This window comes from Idiotropiscis lumnitzeri, chromosome 1 (assembly GCF_059441095.1).
Source record: "Idiotropiscis lumnitzeri isolate Australia: NSW breed Sydney's pygmy pipehorse chromosome 1, RoL_Ilum_1.0, whole genome shotgun sequence".
Classification (NCBI taxonomy): Eukaryota; Metazoa; Chordata; class Actinopteri; order Syngnathiformes; family Syngnathidae; genus Idiotropiscis; species Idiotropiscis lumnitzeri.
In genome coordinates, this window is record NC_142391.1 from 7,783,226 (window position 1) to 7,808,077 (window position 24,852).

General features: G+C 44.1%; 2 protein-coding genes across 2 annotated transcripts in view; both read right to left on the bottom strand.

Moving 5' to 3' along the window:
* The window catches only part of ythdf2 (YTH N6-methyladenosine RNA binding protein F2), an 11,258-nt gene extending 545 nt beyond the window's left edge, over nt 1-10,713 (bottom strand). Inside the window, exons 1-5 of the mRNA XM_088314225.1 lie at nt 10,207-10,713; nt 7,377-7,456; nt 4,408-6,105; nt 1,470-1,532; nt 1-520 (exon numbers count right to left, since the gene is read on the bottom strand). The exon at nt 1-520 is cut by the window's left edge and continues 545 nt beyond it. Of these exons, the coding sequence (XP_088170351.1) occupies nt 497-520; nt 1,470-1,532; nt 4,408-6,105; nt 7,377-7,456; nt 10,207-10,255 (1,914 nt within the window). The 5' untranslated portion in view covers nt 10,256-10,713 and the 3' untranslated portion in view covers nt 1-496. The remainder of the gene's footprint in view (nt 521-1,469; nt 1,533-4,407; nt 6,106-7,376; nt 7,457-10,206) is intronic.
* Nucleotides 10,714-18,563: 7,850 nt separating this feature from the next.
* Nucleotides 18,564-24,846, bottom strand: LOC148343032 (uncharacterized). Its single transcript, XM_088303915.1, has 13 exons — nt 24,712-24,846; nt 24,471-24,631; nt 24,268-24,388; nt 24,131-24,188; nt 23,985-24,051; nt 22,949-23,082; nt 22,835-22,878; nt 22,589-22,762; nt 22,359-22,504; nt 22,135-22,287; nt 21,810-21,898; nt 21,519-21,723; nt 18,564-19,689 (listed from the first exon to the last, which is right to left on the bottom strand). Exons 1-13 carry the CDS (start codon nt 24,776-24,778, stop codon nt 19,513-19,515), a joined length of 1,596 nt encoding a protein of 531 aa, XP_088160041.1. The 5' UTR covers nt 24,779-24,846; the 3' UTR covers nt 18,564-19,512.
* Nucleotides 24,847-24,852: the final 6 nt, after the last annotated feature.

The following is a 24,852-nucleotide window of genomic DNA, read 5'->3' on the forward strand; positions in this document are numbered from 1 at the left end:
ATGACAGAAGTTCCACTCATGAACTTGGGATAGCATTTTAAGCAAATGTGGATGTGACCATTACACACCTTCTCTTGGCCCGTAAAAAAAAAAAAAAAAAAGATCAAGCGGATCCTTTTATTAAAAAAAAAAAAAAAAAGGTCAGGGGAAGAAGCTTATGCAGTGGAATGGCAAAACAAGAGTTCACCTAAGGATGCTATGCATTAAGTTGTAGTCCTAGGAATAATAGTTTGTCTCTTTTTTTTTTTGTTTTGTTTTTTTAACTACGAGTTCCAAGTAAGTCTTTAAAGTCAAAAGTAATCAAGAAAGTCTTCATTGTGTTTTTATTCTCATCCTCGGTTAATTCTTCAGCCTTCTTCAGTTTTAGGATTTCATAATAAAGAGACGTGTGGATGTGATGATGCAATGGCTGGCTGGAGAGGGGAGGGCAGGTAGGTGGGGGGCTGTGGGTGCAAGGGGGGTGGGCTTTGCAGTCTTTTGACAAAAGCACCAACTGTTACTTGATCCGTCCCTGGCGATCCTGTAAGAACAAAAAAAAAAAAATAAAATCTCAAATTCAAATGTCAAAATAACATTTAGGAAAAGTATGCCCAAAGTCGCACAAAAACTGCAATAACCTCTATTTTTTTTTTCATATATCTTTACTATAAGGCACAACGCAGGTCTTAATGCTCAATTCAAATTCTTTCGGTGAAATCTTTTTTTTTTTTTTGCGTAGTTGTTCACGTTGCATATTAACTGCGGCCTCAGGATGTCAGGTGTGTGAACACATGCATCCCCAAAGTGCCTTGTATGCAAAGAAGAAAAGACGACATCACTCGCAACATGTTTAGGGATATAATTGTGGTCCAGCGTCTATGAGGTCACAGAATTCTCTTTTATTATCTCATATATACAGAGACGCAATTCAGGAGGAGGTACAACTAAAGCGTATTGGGGAAATGAGGCAAAGCTTTTCGAGCTCATTTCATGGAAACGTCATCTATGTTGCTACTATTATCAGTATAAATGTCCACTTTGTGATTCGAGTGGGATTAAATTAGTGTTAAATGTACTGTTGCTCAAAAAAACTTTGCAGATTACCATTTCCAGGCAATCTGTGTAGCCTGCAGAGAGCAGATGACGTCTATGGCCATTCAGACTGCAGTCACATTGTAAAAAATTAAATATGTATCCAACCTCGGACCACATATGAAAGAGATTCAGGTAACGACCAATCACGGCACACCTGTTTATTTATTTATTCTTTGGGAAGATGAGGCGTGTATGGTCGTGAGCTGAGTCCTGATCAACTGTGATCTAATTTTCAGTCAACAGCAAGCGGCAAAACGAGATGTACTAAAACAGTTGTATTTTACTGCTCAATTCATATTCCACAAATGCAATATTAATCACAATGCTGTGTTTCAAGCCGTGGGGCTGCATAGAACTGTTCCTCCATTAAATGTGAAGCATCTGTATGAATTTACCTGCAGCCTGTAATGACTCCTATTTGGGTTGCTGGGATATGGCTCGCTGCCTTGGACCTCCACCTGCCACAAAAACACAGCATGTAAGCAAACGGTCCTCTATGATTACTGGTTTACATTTTAAAGCGTGATGTAAAAGAGAAAGGCCTAATGTACAGTCTATTTGGCGAATTTCACAAAATTAAGCATTTTTTTTGTATATTGAGGCAAACTCATATATATGAAAAACTCTCAAGCACACATCTCAAAACTCTAAAAAAAAAAAAAAAACAACAACAAAAAAACAATGTTTTTTGTGAAAGTTTAGAATAGGAACCGTACAATCCTTTTAAAAAATTACAAGATAAATACCTGTAAAAATACAATTTCTGAACTATTGTGTCATATCAATATATTCACAATAAAACAAAACCAATTCAATGCAATTCCCATTGATTCACCAGATACATTTAGTTAATATTCATTGAATGCAAGATTAATAAATCATTTCCCGGATCACATTTAATAGTCAAATGTGACTTGCTGGTGTATTGCAAGCAGCATTGTGTTACTACATTTGCTTCAAGGCACAGTGTCCACCAGAAAAGTACAAAAATAACATGTTTGCATTTGAAATCTTAAAAACTCCCTCATGTTATACACAACTCGTGGCCTTCAAGCACAGTAAGAGAAACATTAACAAAAGAGTCTATTGAGCATTACTTTATGATACCAACATGATGTCTCAAACCCACACCCAGAGACTGCCAGGAAGAAATATTGCAAGACACAAGACTACAATGTGAGCAGAACCATGGCAGACATGGCACCTTGATTCATGCTACGCTGATGCCAATTAAGTCCTAACATAACCAAAACTAATTCCACAAATGCCCCCTCCCCACCCTCTTTCATTTTGCGCCTTAAATGAAAAGCACAATCAGTTCTGGTTTTCAGCCAAGGACAATATTTATTAAGCTTGACTTAACCCCTTAATCACCAAAGTAGTAAAATTGCACCAAGCAACATTTATAGTATGCGTTTATCTCAAAATAATTTCAAGCTCCAACATTTTGAAATTCGATATCAAAATGTTATTTTATTGAGAAAAATATGGCGACTAAAGGGTTAAGTCAAGGTAAGTGAACACCTTTGGGTAATGAGACTCAACGCCTGCATTGAATCTTTGACAATTAAAAAACAAAACAAAAAAAACCCCTCCATACCTACCAAACTTGCACCTGCACACAAAAATTGAGAAAAAAAAAAAGCCTACATCCCTCAGAAACGCATGCACCTGACAACCGACGGGTTTGCAGTTTTCGACGAAGTCTTGCTACATACAACAGCAACGCAACCTAATTCAAAGTTACTCAGAAGTTGGTTTTCCTTGTGATGACATTTCAATGCCAATTGCGCACCTTTTGTAACCTCAAAATGTTTGAACGTCCGTTGGGACTTTTGTAAAACTGACGACCCCTGTATAAGGCTTGAACCGTAAACCAACCGCAAACTTGCGGCCCCCTGCTTCTGAGATATCAATGCTCAGGCTTATGAGAGCTTTGCAAAACATAATTCTGAAGTGACACCAGGTGGAAGGAAAGTATATCCTGTCACCAGACATGACTTTTTCAAAAACCTGCCGTGAGGGGGATGGTGACCAAACAGTCAATTTAATAATAATAACAATAATAATAAAAATCAAGGCACAGAGAAAGTTGCAGTGCTCAATAAACCAGATATTGACGTTGAGGTCTGCAAAATATCAGGGAGTTGATACAGAGCACCAGGACACCCAACTTGTTCACTTTCTGAAGAACCGCTAATGTTTTGAACCGCTATTAATAACTGTTGTTAACAATAACACAAATCATGTTCAATTGTTATTTAAGGACATGAAAATAAATGATTATGCTGACATTGACATACAGTGCCCTTTGTCAGCGTTAGCATCTAGCAGCTAGTTATTAAGCAAGGGCCCGATATAGGCCGGCAAGTTTATTTTCAAAGTCAGTTTAATACACGAAAATTACACTAAACACTTTTGGTGACAGACGAACACAATTGCAGTTCGGACCCATCTTATTATTATTATTTTAAACTGGCCAGGCTTACTTACGGGTAGTTTTAGCAAGCAAAATCAGCACTGTGGTTCAGACGTCACTTTGTCTCATAGCACAAAATCTCACTGTTTCAAGAAGAAAAGTCTGCGGCTATGCAGTTAAAATTTCAGCCCCCAAAAAAAATATATATCTATGAAAAGCAGTTGTTCGTTTTCATCATTAAGCAAAATGTATTATTTTCACTCATGCATTCATAATTGTTCTTGAACCAAGAAAACAAAAGTATGTTTTATCCGAATTCAACAGAATTTTCAGCAGGATATACTAATAGCAAACTATTCAATAAGTGCAATCATAACTAGTTGCATTTTTTTAGGGAAAAAAACTTGGAACCTCTTTTTTGTGGCATAGTCAATGTGTTAGTACATCCTGTGAACATGCTCCATAATCTACACTAACAACCCAAACTAAGCTTACTGACATTCAAAGTTCAAGATACTTCTGAAGTAACAAATTAATCTTTTGGCACTGTGGAGCCCGCCGTGTGGCATCAAGGAGCATTAAGAGAGTGACAGCAATAAAAATAAAAAAGAAATAAAAAAGGTTTTCAGCAGATAGCTGAGTTCCATCCTCCCCCAAAAAAGTGATTAGGCAAAGTCCCAACAAGTGAACAAGTGTGGGTTCACTGCAGCTCTTTTAACAGACACAATTAAAAAAAAATGATTGAGTAACTTCATTTAATTTCCACACTGATTGGACTCAGGTAAAATGAATGACCGCTAAACAGTGGACGTGTATCGTTTAGCTTTGTTGCTAGGTAACATGCCACACCTGCTTCTCATATCCAAGCTTCAACAAAAGTTCAAGTTTCAGTGCCTTCCAGGGGTCAACATTACCTTTTTCACACACTCCTCCTCCTCCTGACGCTTCTCGTAGTGCGAAAAGTCGTCAAAGATGGAGGTGGTATGTTTGTAGCCGGCGATGATCTTGAGCACCTGCCGGGCCTTTTCCAGCAGCACCTCTTGCGTGTCCCGAGAGTTGGTCACCGGCTTGTTCTCGTTGTTCTCCAGCCGGATATGTCTCAGCTGACTGTTGGGAACGTCTTTGACAAAGATCCAGCGCACATCAAAGCGCCCCTTCCACTTGTCCTGCGACCACACGCCGGCGGACGTGTTGTAGTCCACGGCCGAACGCATCTCGGCCACGCCGCAGAAGTGCCCGCTGCCGTTGACGCTGAACAGGAGGTAGAGCGGCCCCTTGGCGCCCAGCGAGCGGTAGGCGGCGTCCAGCCTCTTGTTGCCATGCTCCGTACTGCACCAGATGTTGTACTTGATGGAGCGGTGGATGTCATCCTCCGAGTAGCTCTTGATGATGAACACGCGGCCCTGCTTGGGGTTCCAGTCAAAGTCCTTGGGGTTATAGTTGTTGACCATACGCAACTTCTCTAAGACTGGGTGGGGCTCAGAGGACACCCCGGGCACCATGCCCACCCCGGACGACGTCGGAGGCGATTGGCCCGCACCGGTCCCACCGCCGTCCCCGAATCCGTTGGCCCGGTTCCGCGGGGGCACCCAGCGGGTGGGCTGGGCGCCCTGCTGCTGTTGACCCAGCGGCGGCGGGGGGGCCTGGGAGAGAGGTGGCTGGGACATTTGCACCATGCCAGGCTGCCCGCTGGGTGGGAGCTGATGCTGCCCCATCTGGGAAACCTGGGGTAGCAGCTGTCCATTGCTGAGGGGCATCTGTGGGTTCCCTGATGCCGTACTTCCAGGTTGGGGGGATGCCTGATTGGGTTGCTGCCCATTGTTGGGAATTGGGGGCACCTGCTGAGGCGTGACCGCTTTGGGAACGGGGCCCTTGTTGTCCCAAGTGCCGATGTCCATGTTGTGTTTAATGGGCGGAGGTGGCAAATTGGCACCGGCCATGCCACCCTTGGTTTTCAGCTTGGGCTGAGGCTTGGCTGGCTTGCTGGCGATGTCCGCCCAGGAGGCAGGCTTGGCGGGGGCGATCGAGACGGGAGGCATGCTGGGGGGTCCCACAGAAGACACTGGGCCCAGAGTACCCCCTCCTGGCAAGCCAGAGCCGACCACCTTCTGAGCCATGTCGCCGTTGCCCCCAGGAGACGCGCTACCAATCTTTAAGCCGGCCATGCCCTGGTCCAGGCTGTTCATACCGGGTGCCTTGTTTAGGGGTTCATTGGCAGCAGGGGCAAAGGGGGACTGTCCGTCAATCATGGCCCCACCCAGGGAGCTGGGTGCATACGCGTAGCTGCTGCTGTAGCCGGAGCTCTGCGGCGTACCCGACTGTCCCTGAGAGCTGCTGTTGCCCCACGCTGAGAAGTCGATGCCGCTGGGGAAGAAGTTGAAACCGTGCTGACCCAAGAAGGGGTTGCTTCCCAAGGGCCCCGGCTGCCCGAACATGGCATCTGGGAGGTAGTGGGGCTCGCCGTTGCTTAGCTGTCCATAGGAGGCCAGATAAGGCATAGGAGGGTCCCCGCCGGTAGACCATGCTGCCTCGTTTAGGGAGTAGGAAAATCCTATGGAGGGGCTGTAATAGCTGGGCATGTAGGAGTCCGACATGGCCGTATAGGCATTGCTCTACAGGAAGAAATGAGATGTTTTAGTCATAGCAACATTTAATTTCATTTGCTCACGTGTGATGACTTGCTGAACAAATCAAATGCAATATTCCACCTCAAAGCCTTCCAGTCAATGGTGAAGCGAAAAAAAATGTAAATATATATTCTGACAGCCTAGATGAGCATGTAGTGGTGGGACTATTGTATTGCCGTACAGCTATTATCAACATGTATATAATATAGACGAAGAAAGGAACTGTAGACGCAGCGTTCTGGCATACTAATTGCACTATTCTACATTAAGAGGAGCACCATGTCATGTTATGTTTTAAAGTTAGTTTCGATGTGCATTGCCGACAGTACATGGGCAGAATACAGTCACGGCAATCAGAGCTGACGACGTCAGCATAGAGATTTGATGGCGGCACAGACACCATATCTTTAAGCAAAAAAATTAATTAAAAAAAAGATATGGTCCATTGTGATATCATATTTTGTCTCAACAAGTCTGCCATCATTTTAAGTCACTCCATGACCACACTCATTGTAGTACACACGGTCAAATCAGCTTTCCCTGTTGAAATATAGACTCTTGCAAATAAGATGCAGCAATACTAACCTTTTTCACAGGTGATATAATTTATACGTGAGTATTGTTACGTTGTTGGTCTATATGTGTTGCTGCACCACCGTTTGTGTTTAAATATCTAGTGGCTGATTTTGTTTTTGCATTGTATGTCAGCATTGAGCAAGTGGATTTATGGAAGATACATAAAACGTTAATTTTACCAGTACACTTCAACTGGGAGTGGCAATAATCAGCTTTCAGGAAGCACTTTCCCTCTTCCGTCAAAAAATTGTTTACTACATGCCAAACCGCTGCCTTTTTTTAAGATCGCTGCCATCATCTAAGACTCTTATCGCAAATTATCTGCTCGCAACTGAGAAGACAAGAAAAAAAAAACTTGACAAACAGCAGATCATATCTTGAAAAATGGAGGGAAAGTGGAGCCAGTCCCACTGTGGCGGTAAAACTCTACATGTGCAATGTGCGCAATATTTGTCCTAAACATACAAATTCAAGTATTAATACTTGAGGAAATGCAGCAATTTGGACAATCTTGATGTTTTACATTAGCAACAGGGATTAGGATTGTTGTACAGAATCAGATTCCCGCAAGCGAGTTTGCAAGTGAAGGTGGATTGTCAGCAGTTATCCAATATGTTTTTCCGAGTACTCAAATTTCTTATATGAGCTATCAAGTCTCAAAAAGGAGTGACAATGCTTACCTGTCTGGCCTGAGTGTTCAGATACGGCTCAAACTCGTCATCATTCAAGGAATCCTTTTGGGTCACAGCTCCGTTTTGCACTGAAAATAAAATACAGGTAAATATCAACATTTAATGAATTAGGGAAGCTGTATAGCAGCTCAAGCAGAAAAAAAAACATTTCATTGGTTATCTTCAGATCTGCACCAAGCATCTTCCAAAAAATGTCTAAAGAGCACCCACACATTTGTTATCTTGACAATGTGAGTGCAGTCTTAACACGTGGATCAGCCATACACCATTGAGAGAGCTCTGCATCATCGAAATACACCTAGTGCCGCACAGCATACAGACGTGGGTACCCAAACAACATATACCTTAAAAAAAAACAAAATCTGTCAATGCAAACTACAGCAAAAGGAGAGGCCACATTAAATAAGCTAAATTGCTGATTATGGCTTGTGGCAAAATTTTCAGTTTGCTGAAAATAGACCTCTTCATTTCTATCCACATATTTGTGTGCTTTCTTTCACAGCCTAAAAAGCCCCCCAGGTCCTTCTAAGAAAAAGTGTCCGTGTTCGCCAGTCGGTATTGGTGACACCAATCTCTGCACCCTCCTCCACATTTCGTGTTATTTTGTTCACCGTTGTTATTTCCAAAGTATAGAGGTCGCCAACAGCTCATATGTTAAATCTGAAACTTTTCAATTCCATTTTTAAGACCAAGCTCTCAAAATCCATGGATTCAATGCCGTTTTTGACCTTTTAAGGAACCACGGGAACCCTGTTATAACAACATACCAAGCAGCAGCTTCATGAAACAACAGAATTTAACACTTTACATAGACAGTAAATTAATAAGGAACACAATTAAGGTTAGCCTGGCCTCGTTCTCGAGAACCAGTTTCTCACATGGCGACTTTGGAAAAGGAATTTCTCTAAATTATGCGCAGGTGCGAGTGAATGGTTGCTACTGGATGGATGGATGAGATTATAATGAGTATATTAAATGACGCAAATTAAATCTTAGTCCCCATTTCGCACAAACATTACTGCACTATACTCATGACGCACCACACACCAAGATTCAGCATATTAATTTCCACGGTATTTTGTCTTCTTGCCTTTTGGGCGGTGGCCCTGTTGGCTTGCTCACCACATGAGCCATGTTGTGATGGATCTGCCAAAACCGACACTGGTTGTTACCATTCATTGAGTACATTATTTTGTGGAAAGAATTTAAATTTATCATGAGACTCTGGACCATTACTAATCACAAAATCCTAAATGCAAGACTTTTGAAATGACGCCGTGGGAATCAGGTGTCAAACTCAAGGCCCGCATTCTAGATCCAGCCCGCCACATAATTTTTGGTACCCCGCAAAAGCATTGTTTCTTGCTACAATACCGAAATTACAATTGTCTTCATTTTTAAACACACTGCGATATTGCTAGCATTATCTATATGTATATATTCCCGCTCCAAAATAAATGTAATATTTGAACAACCATTTTTATTGTCCTCTGACTTCAAGACTAGGCATTCATATTTTTTTTGTAAATGTAACAAGAGGCGATCGTGCATTTAATTGTGCTCACAGTAACAACTACCCTCAGAAGGAAACCTTAACTACAACATGGTGTGCAATTAAAATGCAGCAAATATTATTCACTGCCTCCTATAGTCTGGGAGAATATCAACTGACAGCGGATGCAAACTGCGCAGTGTATAAAGGCTCCAAATGTTTACCCGAGAAATCCAGACAATTGCTGGTGTCGAATCAAGCGCGGGTCAAAATCGAGCAAACAGACAGCAAAATTAAACAATCACCAAACAGCGGACGTGATGTAAAAAAAAAAAAAAAAAAAAAAAAACATTTTAAATTCATGCTTTCAGGCCAGTCAGCTGCTGGGCTTTTAAGGACTGTGTTCATAAAAAATTGCATTTTGATTTTTATCTTTTTTAGGAAATTTGAGGCCCGGAAGGACCACCCACGTTCAAGTAAGGCCCCTGGCTACGGAGACCCTGTTGATGTTGAACTGATTAGGTTTAAATGTCTTCCTTTCTCGCAATGCTGCTCTTGTTTGCCAGGATGGCCGAGTGGTCTAAGGCGCCGCGTTCAGGACCCAGTCTCCCCAGGAGGCCTGGGTTCGAATCTCGAATTTCCCCATTGTGGGACTAATAAAGGGCAAATTATTATTATTATTATTATTGTTTGTACTTTGTTAGTTGTTTCTGTAATAATCCTAAGAGTGCGAAAGAAGTGTGTGTGAATACCACTGCGGTGACATTTTAATTTCCCTCGAGGTCTGAATCATTTTGCAATCTTTTTGAACTGTCTAGATTATCTAAAGTGTCACTTGAAGACCATGTCCGGAAGACGTGTCATTCGGGGTTAAACTAGCAACCAGCTAGCAGCTAGCAGGCTAAGCAAACAAGTGTCCCGAATGAGCGCCCAAGGCTACGTTCCACATGAACTTCCCCCGGTCGGCGAACTACCACCTTGTCTCTCGGACATTTTCAAACAAACTCAATGTCTTAAAAGTGAGCTGCGGGATCGGGAACGCGTGGGAAACGATTCCCTCGCACACGTGTCATCGCGATACAAAGCAAGTTAGCGAGAAAAAAGGGGGGATCCAGATGGGGGCATCATGTAACCAAGTCTCGGGGCTAAACGTGGGGAACCTGCGTTACAGTCGACTCACCACAGGCCTCATTTCGCACTCCCGACGTACATGGCAGGCGTCTTTGGACGAGATTCGGGGGCTCGGGCGCTTCAAAGCGAACACCACACGTTACCCCGAGCTTTTAAGTGGCAAATAAGTGATCAGACGGGAGGGCAGGTTCTTACCTTTATTTGCTTGGCCTTTCGGTCTCTGGATTGGGTCCAGGTGATTCATGAAGGTTTGATTTATTAGAAAAGAGGAAGGGGGAAAAATTGATGAAGAGATACGAGGCTGAGCAGTCAGTTCCGTTTAGCAGGTGGTCAAGGCCTACTGCTGCACTACTTAGCCACAGCCGCTTTTTGCCTCTCGAAGCTAAAGCTATCACTCGCTAGCCGTAGCTGCCGCGCGATGCTGACGATTTGCTTCAGAAAATACCTCTCGTTACCTGGTCGAGGAGGCTGCTGGTTGACATGTCTTTTTAATCCCCCCCGGTAGACTGCCTAAGTATATTACGAGCGGCAGGCTGGAGAATTTCGCGTAGCGACGGGTGAAGTGTTGAGCCGAGCGCCCCTATCTCCCTACACAGCCTGCTTGGTGTCTACACAATGGCGGGCTGCACTTTGCTTGACAGACTTCTCAACATGGCTGGGCAGCCTCGTCAGCCTCGAGATGACGTTTCGAGACAACGGACGAGCGCCTCCTAAAGTCGCGGAGGAGCTTGTACAGTTCACGTTAAGATGGCCTCCTATGGAAGATTCTGGAAAACAATACATATTGTATTAATTTTTTTTATATTGGTTATTAAAATGTCAAACAAACGAAAAGAATATCTCCTTTTTATCAATTGCTGAAATAATGCATGCTCCCTATGAAATTGAACTGTATCTGAAGTAAAACAATTCCTATTACAGTAAAAGTTTTAGAAAATTGATGGATCTCAAATACTGGATTTTGAGCACCACCTGAAGTGGGATATTTTTCTTGAGTGTTGACTGTTTCCTTTCCTGGTGTGATTTTATGTATGCCTTCCGGGTAATTGTTAAAATACTGTATTGTGTTTAATCCCAGATATATTGTAAATATTGGTAATTAAATATATGATATATAATATATGAGAATGACCTGAATTTAATTTGATCGTATATCAATATAAATGCCTTACAAAATGAATTGGCAAGAAACTTGTTCTGAATAGTCAAATGTTTTGCTAAAGTACTACAAAATATTGGAGAAAAAACGTATTTCTTAAAAAACTTTATGTATTTTAAAAAATACACTATATAACTGTTGGCATCATACATGTTTACTTACATGTATTATATATATTAAAAAAAAAATGATTGTTGAACGACATCCGCCTTAATGGTCATGAGTGTCCATTTTTTTCTGAAAACAAGACACACACGCACACATTTTTTCAAAAAATGTTAAATGATTTTCAAGTAACATACTATGTCATGGATTGTGTCAAACACTTTATGCCGAAATAAAAATAACAATAAATCACATTGGAAAAATAGCATGTCTTTGAAATACATATTACATGATATAAACTAAACTTTATAGAGGCATCTATTGGTTCGATTAATTAAATAGCCAAACTGCAACTAACTAGACACTTCATTTGGTACCCCCAAAAAGAAAATTTCTTGTAATGGCGCGCCCTTACCACAAGATGGAACACTACTCTCATTATGATGGTAGTACTGCATGTCATTAAGGGCGACTTCTGTACTTAAAAGCATTAAGGAAAGGAATGAATACCAGAGAAGGTTTAAAATCAGATAAACTTTATTCGGCCAACGATGGGGGTGTAGTTTCTCCCATCCAAAACGGTGTTGCTCATTTGCTTGTCACTCCCTGTTATTATCATAGTTGATTCAGCTGGTGGCTTTCAAACGTAGCATAGAATTGTGTGCTTCCATGGCCATATGTGAGAACCCAGCACACCTGAGAAACATAATTTCAGACCACAGGCGTACAATGCTCCAGAAAATAAAAGACCCAGAGTGTTCTGCTCGTGTTTAAGAGAACATCCGAGATGTACTCTGCCCTCAAAAATAGAAAACTGCCCACACACGCTGCCTCAAATCTTCACCCACGGGAAACTGACTATGCCCCGCAATTGAATGGGCGAAGTGTCTGGCGTGTGTGCGCGCCTTGGCCACTAGAGAGCAGTATTTTACATACAGACATACTAAATATAAAGCCGATGAAAAAAATTTGCATCGTGTGTTTGCATTTTACGGAGCCCCCCCAGGGGACATCGGGAAAAAAATTAAGATTGCGTTATAATGCAAAACTATTGCGTTATATTGAAATACTAATTGTGTTAAAATGCAGTACTATTGGAATATAACGCAATAGCCTTGCGTTATATTGCAATGTTTTTTTAATATTGTAAAATAATGCAAACGACAGAACAAGAGATTCCACTTCCGGGTTGCCTTGGCTATCATCAACAGTGCGATCAACATGGAGCATCGATGGGGGAATTTGATTGACTTTTATTTCGATTTGGGTTTAATATACAAAGACTTAACAGCAGTGTTAGCCAATCGGCATGGAGTTATTATTAGCGAAAGACAACTTCATAGAATTTTGCGTGACAGAGGACACTCAAGACCCGCAAGCACTTCTCTGACGTCGCAGTATTTGTTGAATTCATAAGTAATCAACTTAAAGGTTTGGGACAGCTTCATGGATACAGATGGATGTACACCAAGTGCAGAGCAAATGGTCTACGTGTCAGAAAAGAAGATGTGCGCATGGTACTAAGAGAGTTGGATCCCGGTGGCGTATCCCACCGGCAAGCAAGGAGACTTCGAAGATGAGATTACTTTTCCAGAGGGCCTAATTTTATTTGGCATATGGACTCTTCTGACAAACTGAAACCCTATGGCATTTATATCAATGGTTGTATTGATGGCTTTTCTTGAAAAATGATGTGGCTTAATGCTACACAACGAGTAGCGATCCGAAACTTATCGGAGGCTATTATGTGGAAGTTGTACAACGTCTTGGAGGGTGCCCGAGAATCGTCAGAGGCGACCTTGGGACGGAGAACTGCCATGTCAGAGAATTTCAACGGTTTTTGGTGCCGATTCCAACAGAAACCAACATGGACAGCTACATGGAAGGCGCAAGTACTGGTGGGGGTTTCTTCGAAGACAATGTGCGGAATTTTGGATATCACTGTTTGCTGATCTCCGCGGTAACGGATCATTCGATGGTGGCTTTTTGGACAAAAACCTTCTGCAGTTTTGCTGCATGGGTTTAATACAGGTGAGTAAATGGACTGACTCGAGAAAAACAGCTGATTCATCAAAATCAGCTCTTTTTCTAAATTATAGCTCAACTTTGCTGTTAGTTAACATCACCTTAACATTTTTATTACCAGATCTATAATGCTACACGACTCATCAAAGCGTCTGGCGAACATAAACATTGATCTTTTAATTTAATTTACAAGTGAAGAGAAAATTCTATGACAAATTTTCGGTTGACAATGCAACGTTTGTACACAAGAGCAACAAACTTATAGGTACACAAAAATTAATAAGCTCTGATGCCCCCTACTGACAACACGAATAATGAGCATTTTCGTAAATAATTATAAAGTACTATTTGATTTAGCTGCTTTATAAAGTTAAACATGATCACATTTCTGCCAACATAAATAACTTCCTAGTTCCTATGTATATTTTTGCAGGATAAGTTGGATGACACCGTCCAGGTTTGGAATGCACACAACATCAAACCATCTCCAAACCCGAATGTTCCCAGTGGTCAACCCAATGTGATGTATTCGCTGCCTGAACTCTACGGAACTCGTGACAACCTTTCTCCAGTAAATAATGATCCATCCATCCATTATCTATACTGCTACTCCTCACTAGGGTCGCAGGGGGGTGCTGGAGCCTATCCCAGCTATCTTCGGGCAGTCGGCGGGGGACACCCTGAACTGGTTGCCAGCCAATTGCAGGGCACACAGAGACGGGTTGCCTTGGCTATCATCAACACTACGATCAACCTGGAGCATCAATGGAGGAATTTGATTGACTTTTATTTCGATTTGGGTTTAAGATACAAAGACTTAACAGCAGTGCTAGCCAATCGGCATGGAGTTAATATTAGCGAAAGACAACTTCATAGAATTTTGCGTGACAGAGGACACTCAAGACCCGCAAGCACTTCTCTGACGTCGCAGTATTTGTTGAATTCATAAGTAATCAACTTAAAGGTTTGGGACAGCTTCATGGAAACAGATGGATGTACACCAAGTACTCAGAGAATGGTCTTCGTGTCAGAAAAGAAGACGTGCGTATGTTACTAAGAGAGTTGGATCCCGGTGGCGTATCCCATCGGCAAGCTAGGAGACTTTTTTTTTTGCACAAAAACCTTTTGCAGTTTTGCTTCATGAGTTTAATACAGGTGAGTAAATGGACTGACACGCGAGAAACAGCTGCTGCATCCAAATCCGCAGATTTTCTAAATTATAGCTCAGTATTACTGTGGCGGAGCTTTGAGGACTGTATGTGTTTCACCTTTGGGGTGTTGCGGATACCTTAACTACTTACTTGAATCTGCCAAATTACTCAAACCGAATTAACTCAATCCAACTGTGGTGTAGAGAGAGCAAGAGGAAACCAGATTCAACACTTAATAGAATTTATTGCAACCAAATAATTGCTTAATAATCTTTACTAAATATGAGCAAATATAGCAACATAAATTTAGTTGGGCGCCCAAATTAATATTACTGGATGTTCTCGCCGACGTTGCCGCGGTTACTGGTATTGAGGAGGAGAAATTGCTGCTCCGCTGGCGAGTGAGCTAGTGCTACTCTTGACGCGACTATCAGTGGCTATAAAAAATAAACAAGTCAGTCAATTGGAATACAATGACGTGTTCTCTAACAGGATAGCACCCATCTGTATGTTGCCACTTAATTTGATCTCGCTGGAAACACGATATAGCCCACTTCACTAGTCCTCTCCCCTTTCCATCGTGTTTTGATTACTGAAATTCCCTTATGGTAGCTTTAATGATTACAAAATTTCTTTGGTCTAACGAATGCAAATGCAGGGAATTTCCTCCCGATTTCGGCGCAGTCAAACGCTTACTTGACGTCTTGAATTGTAGCGAATGGTGCGCTGAAAACCACACCGACGAAGACTACCACCTTTATGGAAAAGCTAGTTTAAATTACAGTAAATCAAAAACACAAAATCATACATTCTTCGCGCCTTTCAATGAAAACAAACGTAGTAACATCGCGCCGCCTTCAGTCAATGCGTGCGCGCTCCCGCGACAGGGGATACAGATTTTGGCAGGGGGAAAGTACTTTGGCACGACACCGGCGTTCGAACTCCGATGTTTGTTCGAACTGCGAAGCAAGAATTTCTCTTTTTTTTGTTCGAACTCCGATTTGTTCGACCTGAGAGTCGTTCGAGAACCGAGGTTCCACTGTAGTTCAATCAATTCCACACGACAGCAATGTGATAGCAAGAAAAACAGAAGAGTATTCATGCAGTTTTTTTCCACAACTCTATTTTTAAAGCATTTGAACGTATTTTTATAATTCACGCTATCAAAGTATCGATTATGAAATCACCCACGTGTGTAGTATCCTAACCACGAGTTATAATTAATGTACTTGAGCCAAACACAGCTACCTCAAATACAGGTGCATGGAAGGGATGGCGACTTGCAGTGGTGCTGCACGTCCTGAAACAGCTTACTATCTCGTGGGAGCTCTACTTTGCGTTCGAGGCATGCCATTTCTATCGAGAAAACTTCCCGTTGCACCCTCTGCAGCAACATAATCTCGGCGGCGGCGTAGTCGTCCGCGCTGAGGAGGGTTGCGTCTCCCATGTCTGGGTTCCTATGTTGGAAGGTGCCTTCTTGGGGCTCCTCTAAGGTATGGCAGCCTTCAAACTTTGGACCATCGGTTGGAGTGTCTTGGAGTCCGGTAAGACCACAGAAGATAGATTTCTTTCATTCCGCCTAGACCTCTGCGGTATCCGGATTTGGAGGGAGGAGGCCACTCGCTTTCTGGCTCTCGGAGGAAATCCGGTCCTCGGTGGAAGATGTTGGGACAGGCCAATTGCTCGAGAGTTGCACCTCTAGTGATGAGGTCCGCCGGGTTCACATTGGTTCCTACATAACGCCAGCAGCTAGTGCCCACAAGCTCGTGGATCTCCGTCATGCGAGTACCTACAAAGACTTTATATTTACATGAGGTCGACTGAATCCAGTGGATGACGGTTGTTGAATCGGACCACATCCAAACCTCATACAGTGGCAGGTGAAGCTCATCCTTTTAGCAATTTTCCCATCTGAGCTCCACTTAGAGCAGCGCAGAGCTCCAGTCTGGGGATTGTTGCCTTTTGGGCGCGACTCTTTAGCGCGCGACAATGAAGGAGACGTGAACTGCACCATCAGGCTTTTCCACGCGCAGATATGCCACGGCACCGTATGCCATCTCGGATGCATCGCAGAACACGTGGAGGGAGATCTTGCTGCTGGTCAGACTCACACTCTGTGGAAAGTAGCTCCTGGTAAACTCAATCCGATGGAGGGTGGGGAGCTCTTCCTCCCATTCCTTCCACTTCGCCCCAAGTTCAGGTAGGGGGTCATCCCATCCCCTCTTCTCTGTCCAAAGCTCTTTGACCAGAATCTTGGCACGGGTTGTGTAGGGGTTGATGTGACCTAACGGGTCATATTTACTTGATTGCCAGTGTACTATATATTGACCTCATGGTGACGTAGTGACGAGGTTCGATCTTCTTGAGTCGATAGCACAGGGTGTCGGATTTGAAGCGCCATTGGAGACCCAGCGTCATCTCCAAGGCATTGTCACTGGACTGAGACACCCATGTCTCACTACTGTCGGACTTCGCTTCTTCTGGGAGGTCTCGGATGACCTCAGGGTCATTACTGGCGGAGTTCGCTTCTTCTGAGAGGTCTCGGATGACCTCTGGGTCATCACTGGCCCACTGGCGGACATCAAAGCCAGCAGTGGCCAGGAAGGTGCGCAGATCATGCACCAGCTTGCGGGCCTCTTCTGCAGTCTCCATGCTATGGAGACAGTTGTCCACATAAAAGCTGTGGTGGACAACATGTGAGACCCCAGGGGGTGCGGCGCTGCTGTCGACGTGACGCTGCAGGGCATAGGTGGCGCAACATGGGCTACAGGTTGTCCCGAAGGGCAGCACCTCCCATTGATAGACAAATTGCGTTATAATGCAATTACTTTACTTATTACTTTGCAATATATTGCAATAGTTAGGCAAAAAAAAAACAATAAAAAAAAACGCAATACTATTGCATTATAATGCAATACTAATTGCAATATAACGCAATGTTATTTTACGAGGGAAAAGAAGTACACTTCCGGGTCCTAGACTTGTACAGTGGCGATGTCGGGAGCATGGATGCTGGTGTTGTGCCAAAGTACCCAAACATGACTTCTATAGGCAAGATCTGTTTGACTATATCAGTCAGAAGTACCAATCGTAATGTACGTTCCTTGTTTCAAAAAGTTATTTCTACAAAACCAAATGTTATTTCTGACTGGTCTGGTTTTGTTGATGATTTACAGATAAAGGGACATTTCTTTTAAGATTATTCATAGGTATTATCCCACCGAGCAGGCGGCACGGTGGACAACTGGTTAGCACGATGGCCTCACAGTGCAGCGGTCGTGGGTATGATTCCGGCTCCGGCGTTCCGGTGTAGAGTTTGTATGTTCTCCCTGTGCCTGCGTGGGTTTCCTCCGGGTACTCCGGTTTACTCCCACATTCCAAAAACAGTTGATTGGACACGCCCCCAAGTGTGAGCGCGGATGGTTGTTCGTCTCTTTGTGCCCTGCGATTGGCTGGTAACCCGTTCAGGGTGTCCCCGCCTACTGCCCAAAGATGGCTCCAGCTCCCCCCACGACCCTAGTGAGGAGAAGCGGGACAGAAGATGGATTGATGGATGTCCTACCAAGCAATATCTTCTTGAGTTCAAGAAAGCCATTTGTGTTGTTTTGTAAGATGTCTCCTGTTCACCATTCACCTGTTTTGGCAATGTCCGTGAAACCATTACGTTTCGGAAAGATATAGCAAGATTCATTATTGATATTCTTTGGAGCTCGTAAGAAGGGTCACATAACCCCAATCTTGGCCTTTTTTTGCAACCGTTTTTACATTTTTCAAGGGACGATGGGCAACTTTAATTCCACTGGTTTCAGGTGCTGGAGCCTATCCCAGCTGTCTTCTAGCAGGCGGCGGGGTACGCCCTGAACTGGTTTTCCAGCCACGCAGATGCGGGGAGAACATGCAAACTGCACACAGGAAGGCCCACGACCCCGGCACTCAATAGGAATATGAAATGAAGCAGAAGCAAAAGTCCACTTTTTTCAATTTGCAAAATGAAGTCAACACCTGGTTCTCATCAGCCCATTGATTATGTCGCCCTATGGCTAGTTGATGCCACACCGCCCCCAAGTGGTGGCAGGTTTAAACCCAAAACATAGATCAACATCACAGAAATGTCTCATGCAAAGGATTTATTTAAAGGGAAATAGTTCAGATAATATTCCTCAATTAACCGTCGATTCCGCCAGACGCGGGATTCAATAGCTAATCATGAAAATCACAGAATCATTGCATTTATCAAATTAATTGAATCTTGAAGAAAAATCATCATAAAATATTAATCCTGTTTGAAATAACATGTGATAATAAGAGCAGGAAAAAGAGAATAAATGCGATGAAATGATGTCTAATTTAGGTGAGCTTTCAAGGGTGATCAGTTCTAAAAATGCCCGAGATCTGATTAGTGGTGAGGTATTTTCGGGAAAGGACATTCGACTGGCTCTCCTCTCTATGCGCGTGATAACGGGTTATTTCTTTTTTGTTGAAGCAATGATTTGGCATCATCCAATTGGGAAAGGAGTAATCCAATTAGGGCTAAAATTCCTGACCAATTAAAATGCAAAAGTATTCCCTCATCATCAACATTTCCAAGATGGCGGCGCGCATTGACGCAGGGGCTAACGGCTCTCCCTCCTCTCAAATCTCAGTCGGCGCTTGAGTACAATGACAATAAAGGGATTTCTGATTCTGACATGTCCCCATAAAATCCGCAAGCTCTTTCTGGTAGCCGCTTTTATAGCCTGTCTTTCTAGTAGCGTCCAAAACGACTGCGCATGTCCCAAGGGAAATTGCCATGCTTGTTTACTGGGAAAAGAGGGAGCCTGGTATTGCGCTCTGAATTCATCGTACCTCGGGCTTTGGCTGTCCTCAAATGAAGCGTTCAGCTCACCAGAGTGGCTGACCTCATGTGAACCCTTTAGCTCACCAGATAGAGATCCAAAATCACACAATGCTTAATATGACAGATCTAAGTGGCAGAATACTTTACACAGGTAAGACTTACACACAAAGCAGTTTCAAAGCAGAACACAAAAGCTACTCTAATACAAACTGATTATTCTTTGATTAGTTTGCCAGAGCGGATGCCGTCATCTTCTCATAGATGATCTCCGTGACCGACACGTGGCCCCACACTTGCAGCTCCGTGATACGTTCCAATTCCATCACTTGGTATGGGAAATTCATCTTGTGGTCGTCGTTGATGAGAATGAGGAAATGGTCGACATCACACTTGATGACAACCTGGGCGACAAGAGGACACCGAGCGTGTTCGTGAAAAGGCATGACGGCTAGGTGGCGACTCAACAAGTAAACTGACGCCTCCCATAGCGGAATCAGAACATGTTGGAGTTTGATGCCACTTAAATCAAACGCCCACGTCCTTCCACGTATACACATGATCGGCAGAAAAATGACCTCAACACATCTTGTGACTCAAGGCCTGTAAACTGTGAAGGCATATGTGCACAACATTGCACGTATGCCTTCATTGCGTTCCGTTTTAGATGAATGCACGCCGTCATTTGTTATGCAGCGTTTCTGCCAACGGCCCAGAAATGCCACCAATCACGTTACTGGTGCTGCTGAATAAAAGATGCATCAAGACTAAAGAGTGACACGCTGGCCTTACACTCGGCTCTTGGCTCAAAAAGGGCTCTACTCTGGGAGTTCCCACGCAGAGGCCTTTGTGAGCTTTAGCAACCTTGCATGGCGCAAACTGCCAACTGGTAGCCTACCAATGCTGTTTTCATTTCATTCATGCTGCTGGACATCAAATTCAATCACAAACCCTCCAGAGGGCAGTCAAAATTATTGGTTGCCCACTCCCCTCCCTGTCGGATGTCGACACCACCCGCCTCACCCGAGCTCACACCTGTTCGACAGGTTGTCCTCTCGTGGGGCGCTACAGCTGCATCAAAACAAGGACTAACAGACTGAAAACCGTTTCTTCCGAGAGACATCTCCATGCTGACCCTTACCTTGTAGCAACATAAATTTTATATATATTTAACCATTTATTTATATATCTAATTAAATTATTGTCGTATTGCACTGGAGAGGGAAGCTCTCGAATCTCGTTGCACACAGTAAAGGGCTTTCTGATTTATTAGCTATCAATGTCCCGCTTGCGGAATACCTGCTTTGACAAAGACTTTTGGCGACGACGCTGGTGTATTTTTAATGTTGGTCTGACACATGGCGGAGAGGAAAGTATTTTTGGGAGGTTCGACGTGGTCGAGCAGCTTTCTTCTTTTAGATGCACCTTGCACGTCTGGACAAACAATTGAGCGGATCCCTGTCAATCGTGTGACAGAGACAACGAGTCCAACTGGTAACCAACCAATGGCGGGCACATGTAGATGCGAGAGGGTGACATGGGGGTGGATTTTCACTCCTGTCCCGTCCCACTTCCACAGAACAAAATCCCGTCCCATCCCATGCCGGTGAAAACGACTCCAATTCCATCCCGCTCCCGTTTTGGAGGTCAGCTACATTATTTTGATTTTTTAAACTTGGGTTGTTTCCTACTGCAGGGCTCTACACTAACTTCCGCAACTTTTTCAGGCGGTCGCACCTTTTTTTTGATGCGGTACAGCACGTCCATATTTGCTGGCGTATAGTCATCTCACATCGGCTGATGAAGACGAGTCACCAGTAAACGTTCCACTGCCGTCACAGCAGCGGCTTGTCGGGGCATAGGCGGAAGTGACGTAGGAGCCGACGTGGCAGGAATGCAGTTTCTTTATTTAGCGAATCAAAATATGCAAACGGAACAGCCAGGGGTAAAAACAAATACAGAGGCAAGAAATCTATTTGTAAAGCGTGACGTCATTAGCAAGCGCGCAGCCTCCGAAGGACCCAGACCACATCGAGCAACCCGTCCTAATTGTAGGACCAACACCGGGCCTCGAGGCCTGGAGTTTGACACCCTTGCTTTAAAAGATACCGACTTGTCATCAGTCAACGCTAACGACACGCTCGGAACTGTGCGGTGGATGTGCTGCCCCCCAACAAAACATGGAGCGACTGATCTTTTAGCAATGGAGGTGTGCCCGCGTGAGTCACGTCACCTTGAATTTGAGTCCGGGTTCAACGCGCTTTCCGGCAAGCTGCATTTGCTGACGCACATTCCAGGAATTGGACTGTCTGGAATTCAACCAAATTATGTTGGTCGCGAAGTTCAACTTGAGGAGAAGCGCAACACTGTTGGTGTGGTTGCTGTTGTCTTCGTTATCATCATCATCGGCAGTGGGCACAATCAGGTTGACTTTAAACCTGGAACACAGATGCACAAACGTGTGCTCATGGCGTTGGCCTTCCCTGTGAGTGCGCGTGCGTGCGTGTGACCAGGGGGCTCGTACCACTTTGCTAACTTTTTTGCTTCTCCTGTGATGGTGATGGCGCTTTTCACTTGGAGACCGTCCTTCAATTTGACTGTGAGTCCACCAAGCTTCAAACGCACAATCAAAAATAAGAAGTGGAAAACACATTTTGAGTAGAAATTGTGTGTGAATGCTCAAATCTGACGCTGAACTGATTTTAATGTTGGAATGTCCACGTTCAACTTGAAATACTTTGAACCTGTCGAGTAACGTGGAAGGCTTTTCTTCACGCAAGGTGTGCAAGGTGAACAAAAATGTTTCTCAGCATTTACACAGAGGGAGAAAAAAATCCTCATCAACTCACCTCTGTCGCTGAGATGCTGAGCTTGCGTCTGTACAAGCGTGTGCTCTCCTGCGCAACTTGCGACTTCACTGAGGTAATCGCAAAATACACTGTGGGCTTCTTGCACATAAAGTGGTTGAATTTCTTGCAGGACATCTGCTTCCATCTTCCAGTCTGAAAGACAAATGAGGTCCATTTCAGTGCATAGTGCAGGTGTCCTTACAAATGCTAATTTCGGAACGCACCTCTTTTGACATTGCTACACAGCTCTTGTCACGGTTCTTGGGTTCTCCTGGGGCCCAGTGGGTGAAGGTTACTTTGTCTTCGCTTGACCACATGAACGTGCCTGGAACCCACTTGTTGTTCAGTCCGGTCCACATGTCGCCGGTTTCTACAGAGGTCGGATGGGAAAAGGTTCTCAGATTCATCCTGTTCTATAAAAGACCGCCGCCGCATTTAAGGTTGCAATGCGCACCCAAGTTGGAGGCCTTTTTCACCCAAGTCTGCTCCACCTCAGAAAGGATGTAAACTAAGTTGGCACCAAGTCTCAGGCAGGCAGTCCGCGCACCATCCCACTCAATTTTGTTCTTCATAAGTTTGTAGCAAAACCCCGCAAACTCCTGCTCGCCAGGTCCAGTGCATCTCAGCTCTGCATGTGAGATCCCGTGTGAGTTATCAGTAATCAACATTTGATGCAAGATGAAATGGTTGATGAACTCACCTCCGTCTGCAAACGTGAAGGCCAAATTCTCTGAGTCGCGTATGCTGCAGATCGTACAGTGACAATGAGTTGGGCCCTCTGAATGGGACTTTGCAGTGAAATTTGGCCACTCACGTAGTGGAGGTGATGCCGTTGTTGGTGGTGCCAATAAATCCGCTCTGTTCCGGAGCGCTCATCACAATACAGTCTCCTCCGAGGTCGTCCCGAATGATGCCAGCGTGAACAGCGGCCGCGCAGATGCTCGAGTCCTGCACTCACACATCAAGTCTCAGTCAAAGACAGGAACTCATCTGGCAGGTCATGACAGGGATGAGGCACGGAGAAAAAGCCTCCTGCATGTGAAGGCTTGAAAGAAAATACTGCTTTCATCAAATTCTCTGGGTTTACAATGAACGCCAGCGTTTGCGTCATTAAAATCGCCAAATTTGCATATTTGCGTGTGATCTGTAAACATTGGGCCGTTTGATTTACTGTGTTCTTACATTTTGATTTTTGCGACAGTCCTGGCGTGGATGACTCACAAATGCGTTTGGCGATTTGAAAATGCGTTAGGGCGGAGAGCCAGCCGTGATGAAAAGATGGCTGAATTTCAATCAATACGTATCAAGACATAAAAGAAGATGACGGCTACATTAGCAATTTAGCAGACGCTCTCAGAACCGAACACGTTAACAGCTGACGTCATCAAGACGAAGAAGCTCGATGTCAAACAAATATGAAATATTGATCATCGCATCAGTAATATTTGCATATTTTGCACCACAGAGTACTGAGTCAGGAATAGGTCTACAAATGATAGATTTGATACATTTTTATCAATTTAGCTTTGCTAAGGGGACAATGATTTTATTGAAAAACAATCTCACATTTATGTACAAAGAAAATGGACACAAAACCATTATGGAATATTAAAAAAAAAAAAATTACACATGAATACAAAATAATACTTGACAGAAAGTAGGTTTTAAAAACGTGACAACAAACTGCCCCCCCCTCACAAAACCTCTTTAGTGTTGCTGCTTTATTAGAGTAAAAGCTTAAAGTGTTTTTTCTGTCCTGTTGTAAAGAAAATCGCTAATTAAATTGAAATTGCAATATCTGTCAGAAAAATTGCTCTACATGTGTTCCTAAAGGTCATACAATCACGTACCTCCCTGTAGGTGGATGTTCCAAAGACGCTATGCTCGGCTTTGGCGCATCCTGGTGGACAATGGAACCTGCAGAAGACATGAGTGTTATAAAATTGACGACAGGAGGTGGTGGTCCTAGAACATCACGTCAGGTGCTGCGACTCACGTCATCGGATTGGTGATCTGGGTGTCGTTCCATTTGCGAGCGCAGGTCATCTCAGAATCTGTCAGAGAAAAGGTGAAATCCAAACATTTTTGTTTGTTTTATCCCAGCAACCACGGCGGTGGAGTGTCTTCGCGCACCAAGCTTGCATCCTAAGACGTCAAAGCGAAGGCCGAAGTTGACACCTTCCTCCAGGGGCAGAATGCGGATGTACTGAGCGGACGCGGGCGTGCCAAGCAAGTGCGTCCCCCCGCCGATAAACTAGAAATGGAACATCTCCACGTTTGCATTTGACAAGTTTCGACAATGAGGCTGGGAGTCGGGTGACTGGCCGCCCACTCACCTGCCCGTCCGGAGGTTGGGTCCATGTTTTCCCATCAACACTCAGCTTCATCTCAAAGTCTATGCCCCAGAACATCGGGTCAGTGTGAAGACACCCCTGGGTCACGATCCCCGTCACCTTTGTCACATGACGGAGGTTCACCTGGATCCAGCTGCCGATGGCTGGAGGAGGCGGACGTTAGTTTGCTCAGGACACCAAAGTGCAGCGCGGGAGGCTGGATAGCCGTCAATTTTCTACATACCATCGCCCAACGGTCTCCAGCAGGTCATCCCGTTCAGGCGAGCATTCTCATGGCTGACATCGCTCATAAACGAGGAGGCACTAAAGTCTGAGTCAGCAATCCTCCCGTCTGCGATGCCCAGACTGTCGAGACACACTGAGA

Bases quoted from the DNA above. Each gene is read 5' to 3' on its own strand.
- LOC148343032 (XM_088303915.1), bottom strand. From the start codon at position 24,778: ATGAGCGATGTCAGCCATGAGAATGCTCGCCTGAACGGGATGACCTGC. The intron at 22,763-22,834 runs GTGAGTTCATCA...TCTCACATGCAG, and splicing joins CTTCACGTTTGCAGACGGAG to AGCTGAGATGCACTGGACCT. The intron at 21,899-22,134 runs GTGAGTTGATGA...GTGCGTTTGAAG, and splicing joins TCAGCATCTCAGCGACAGAG to CTTGGTGGACTCACAGTCAA.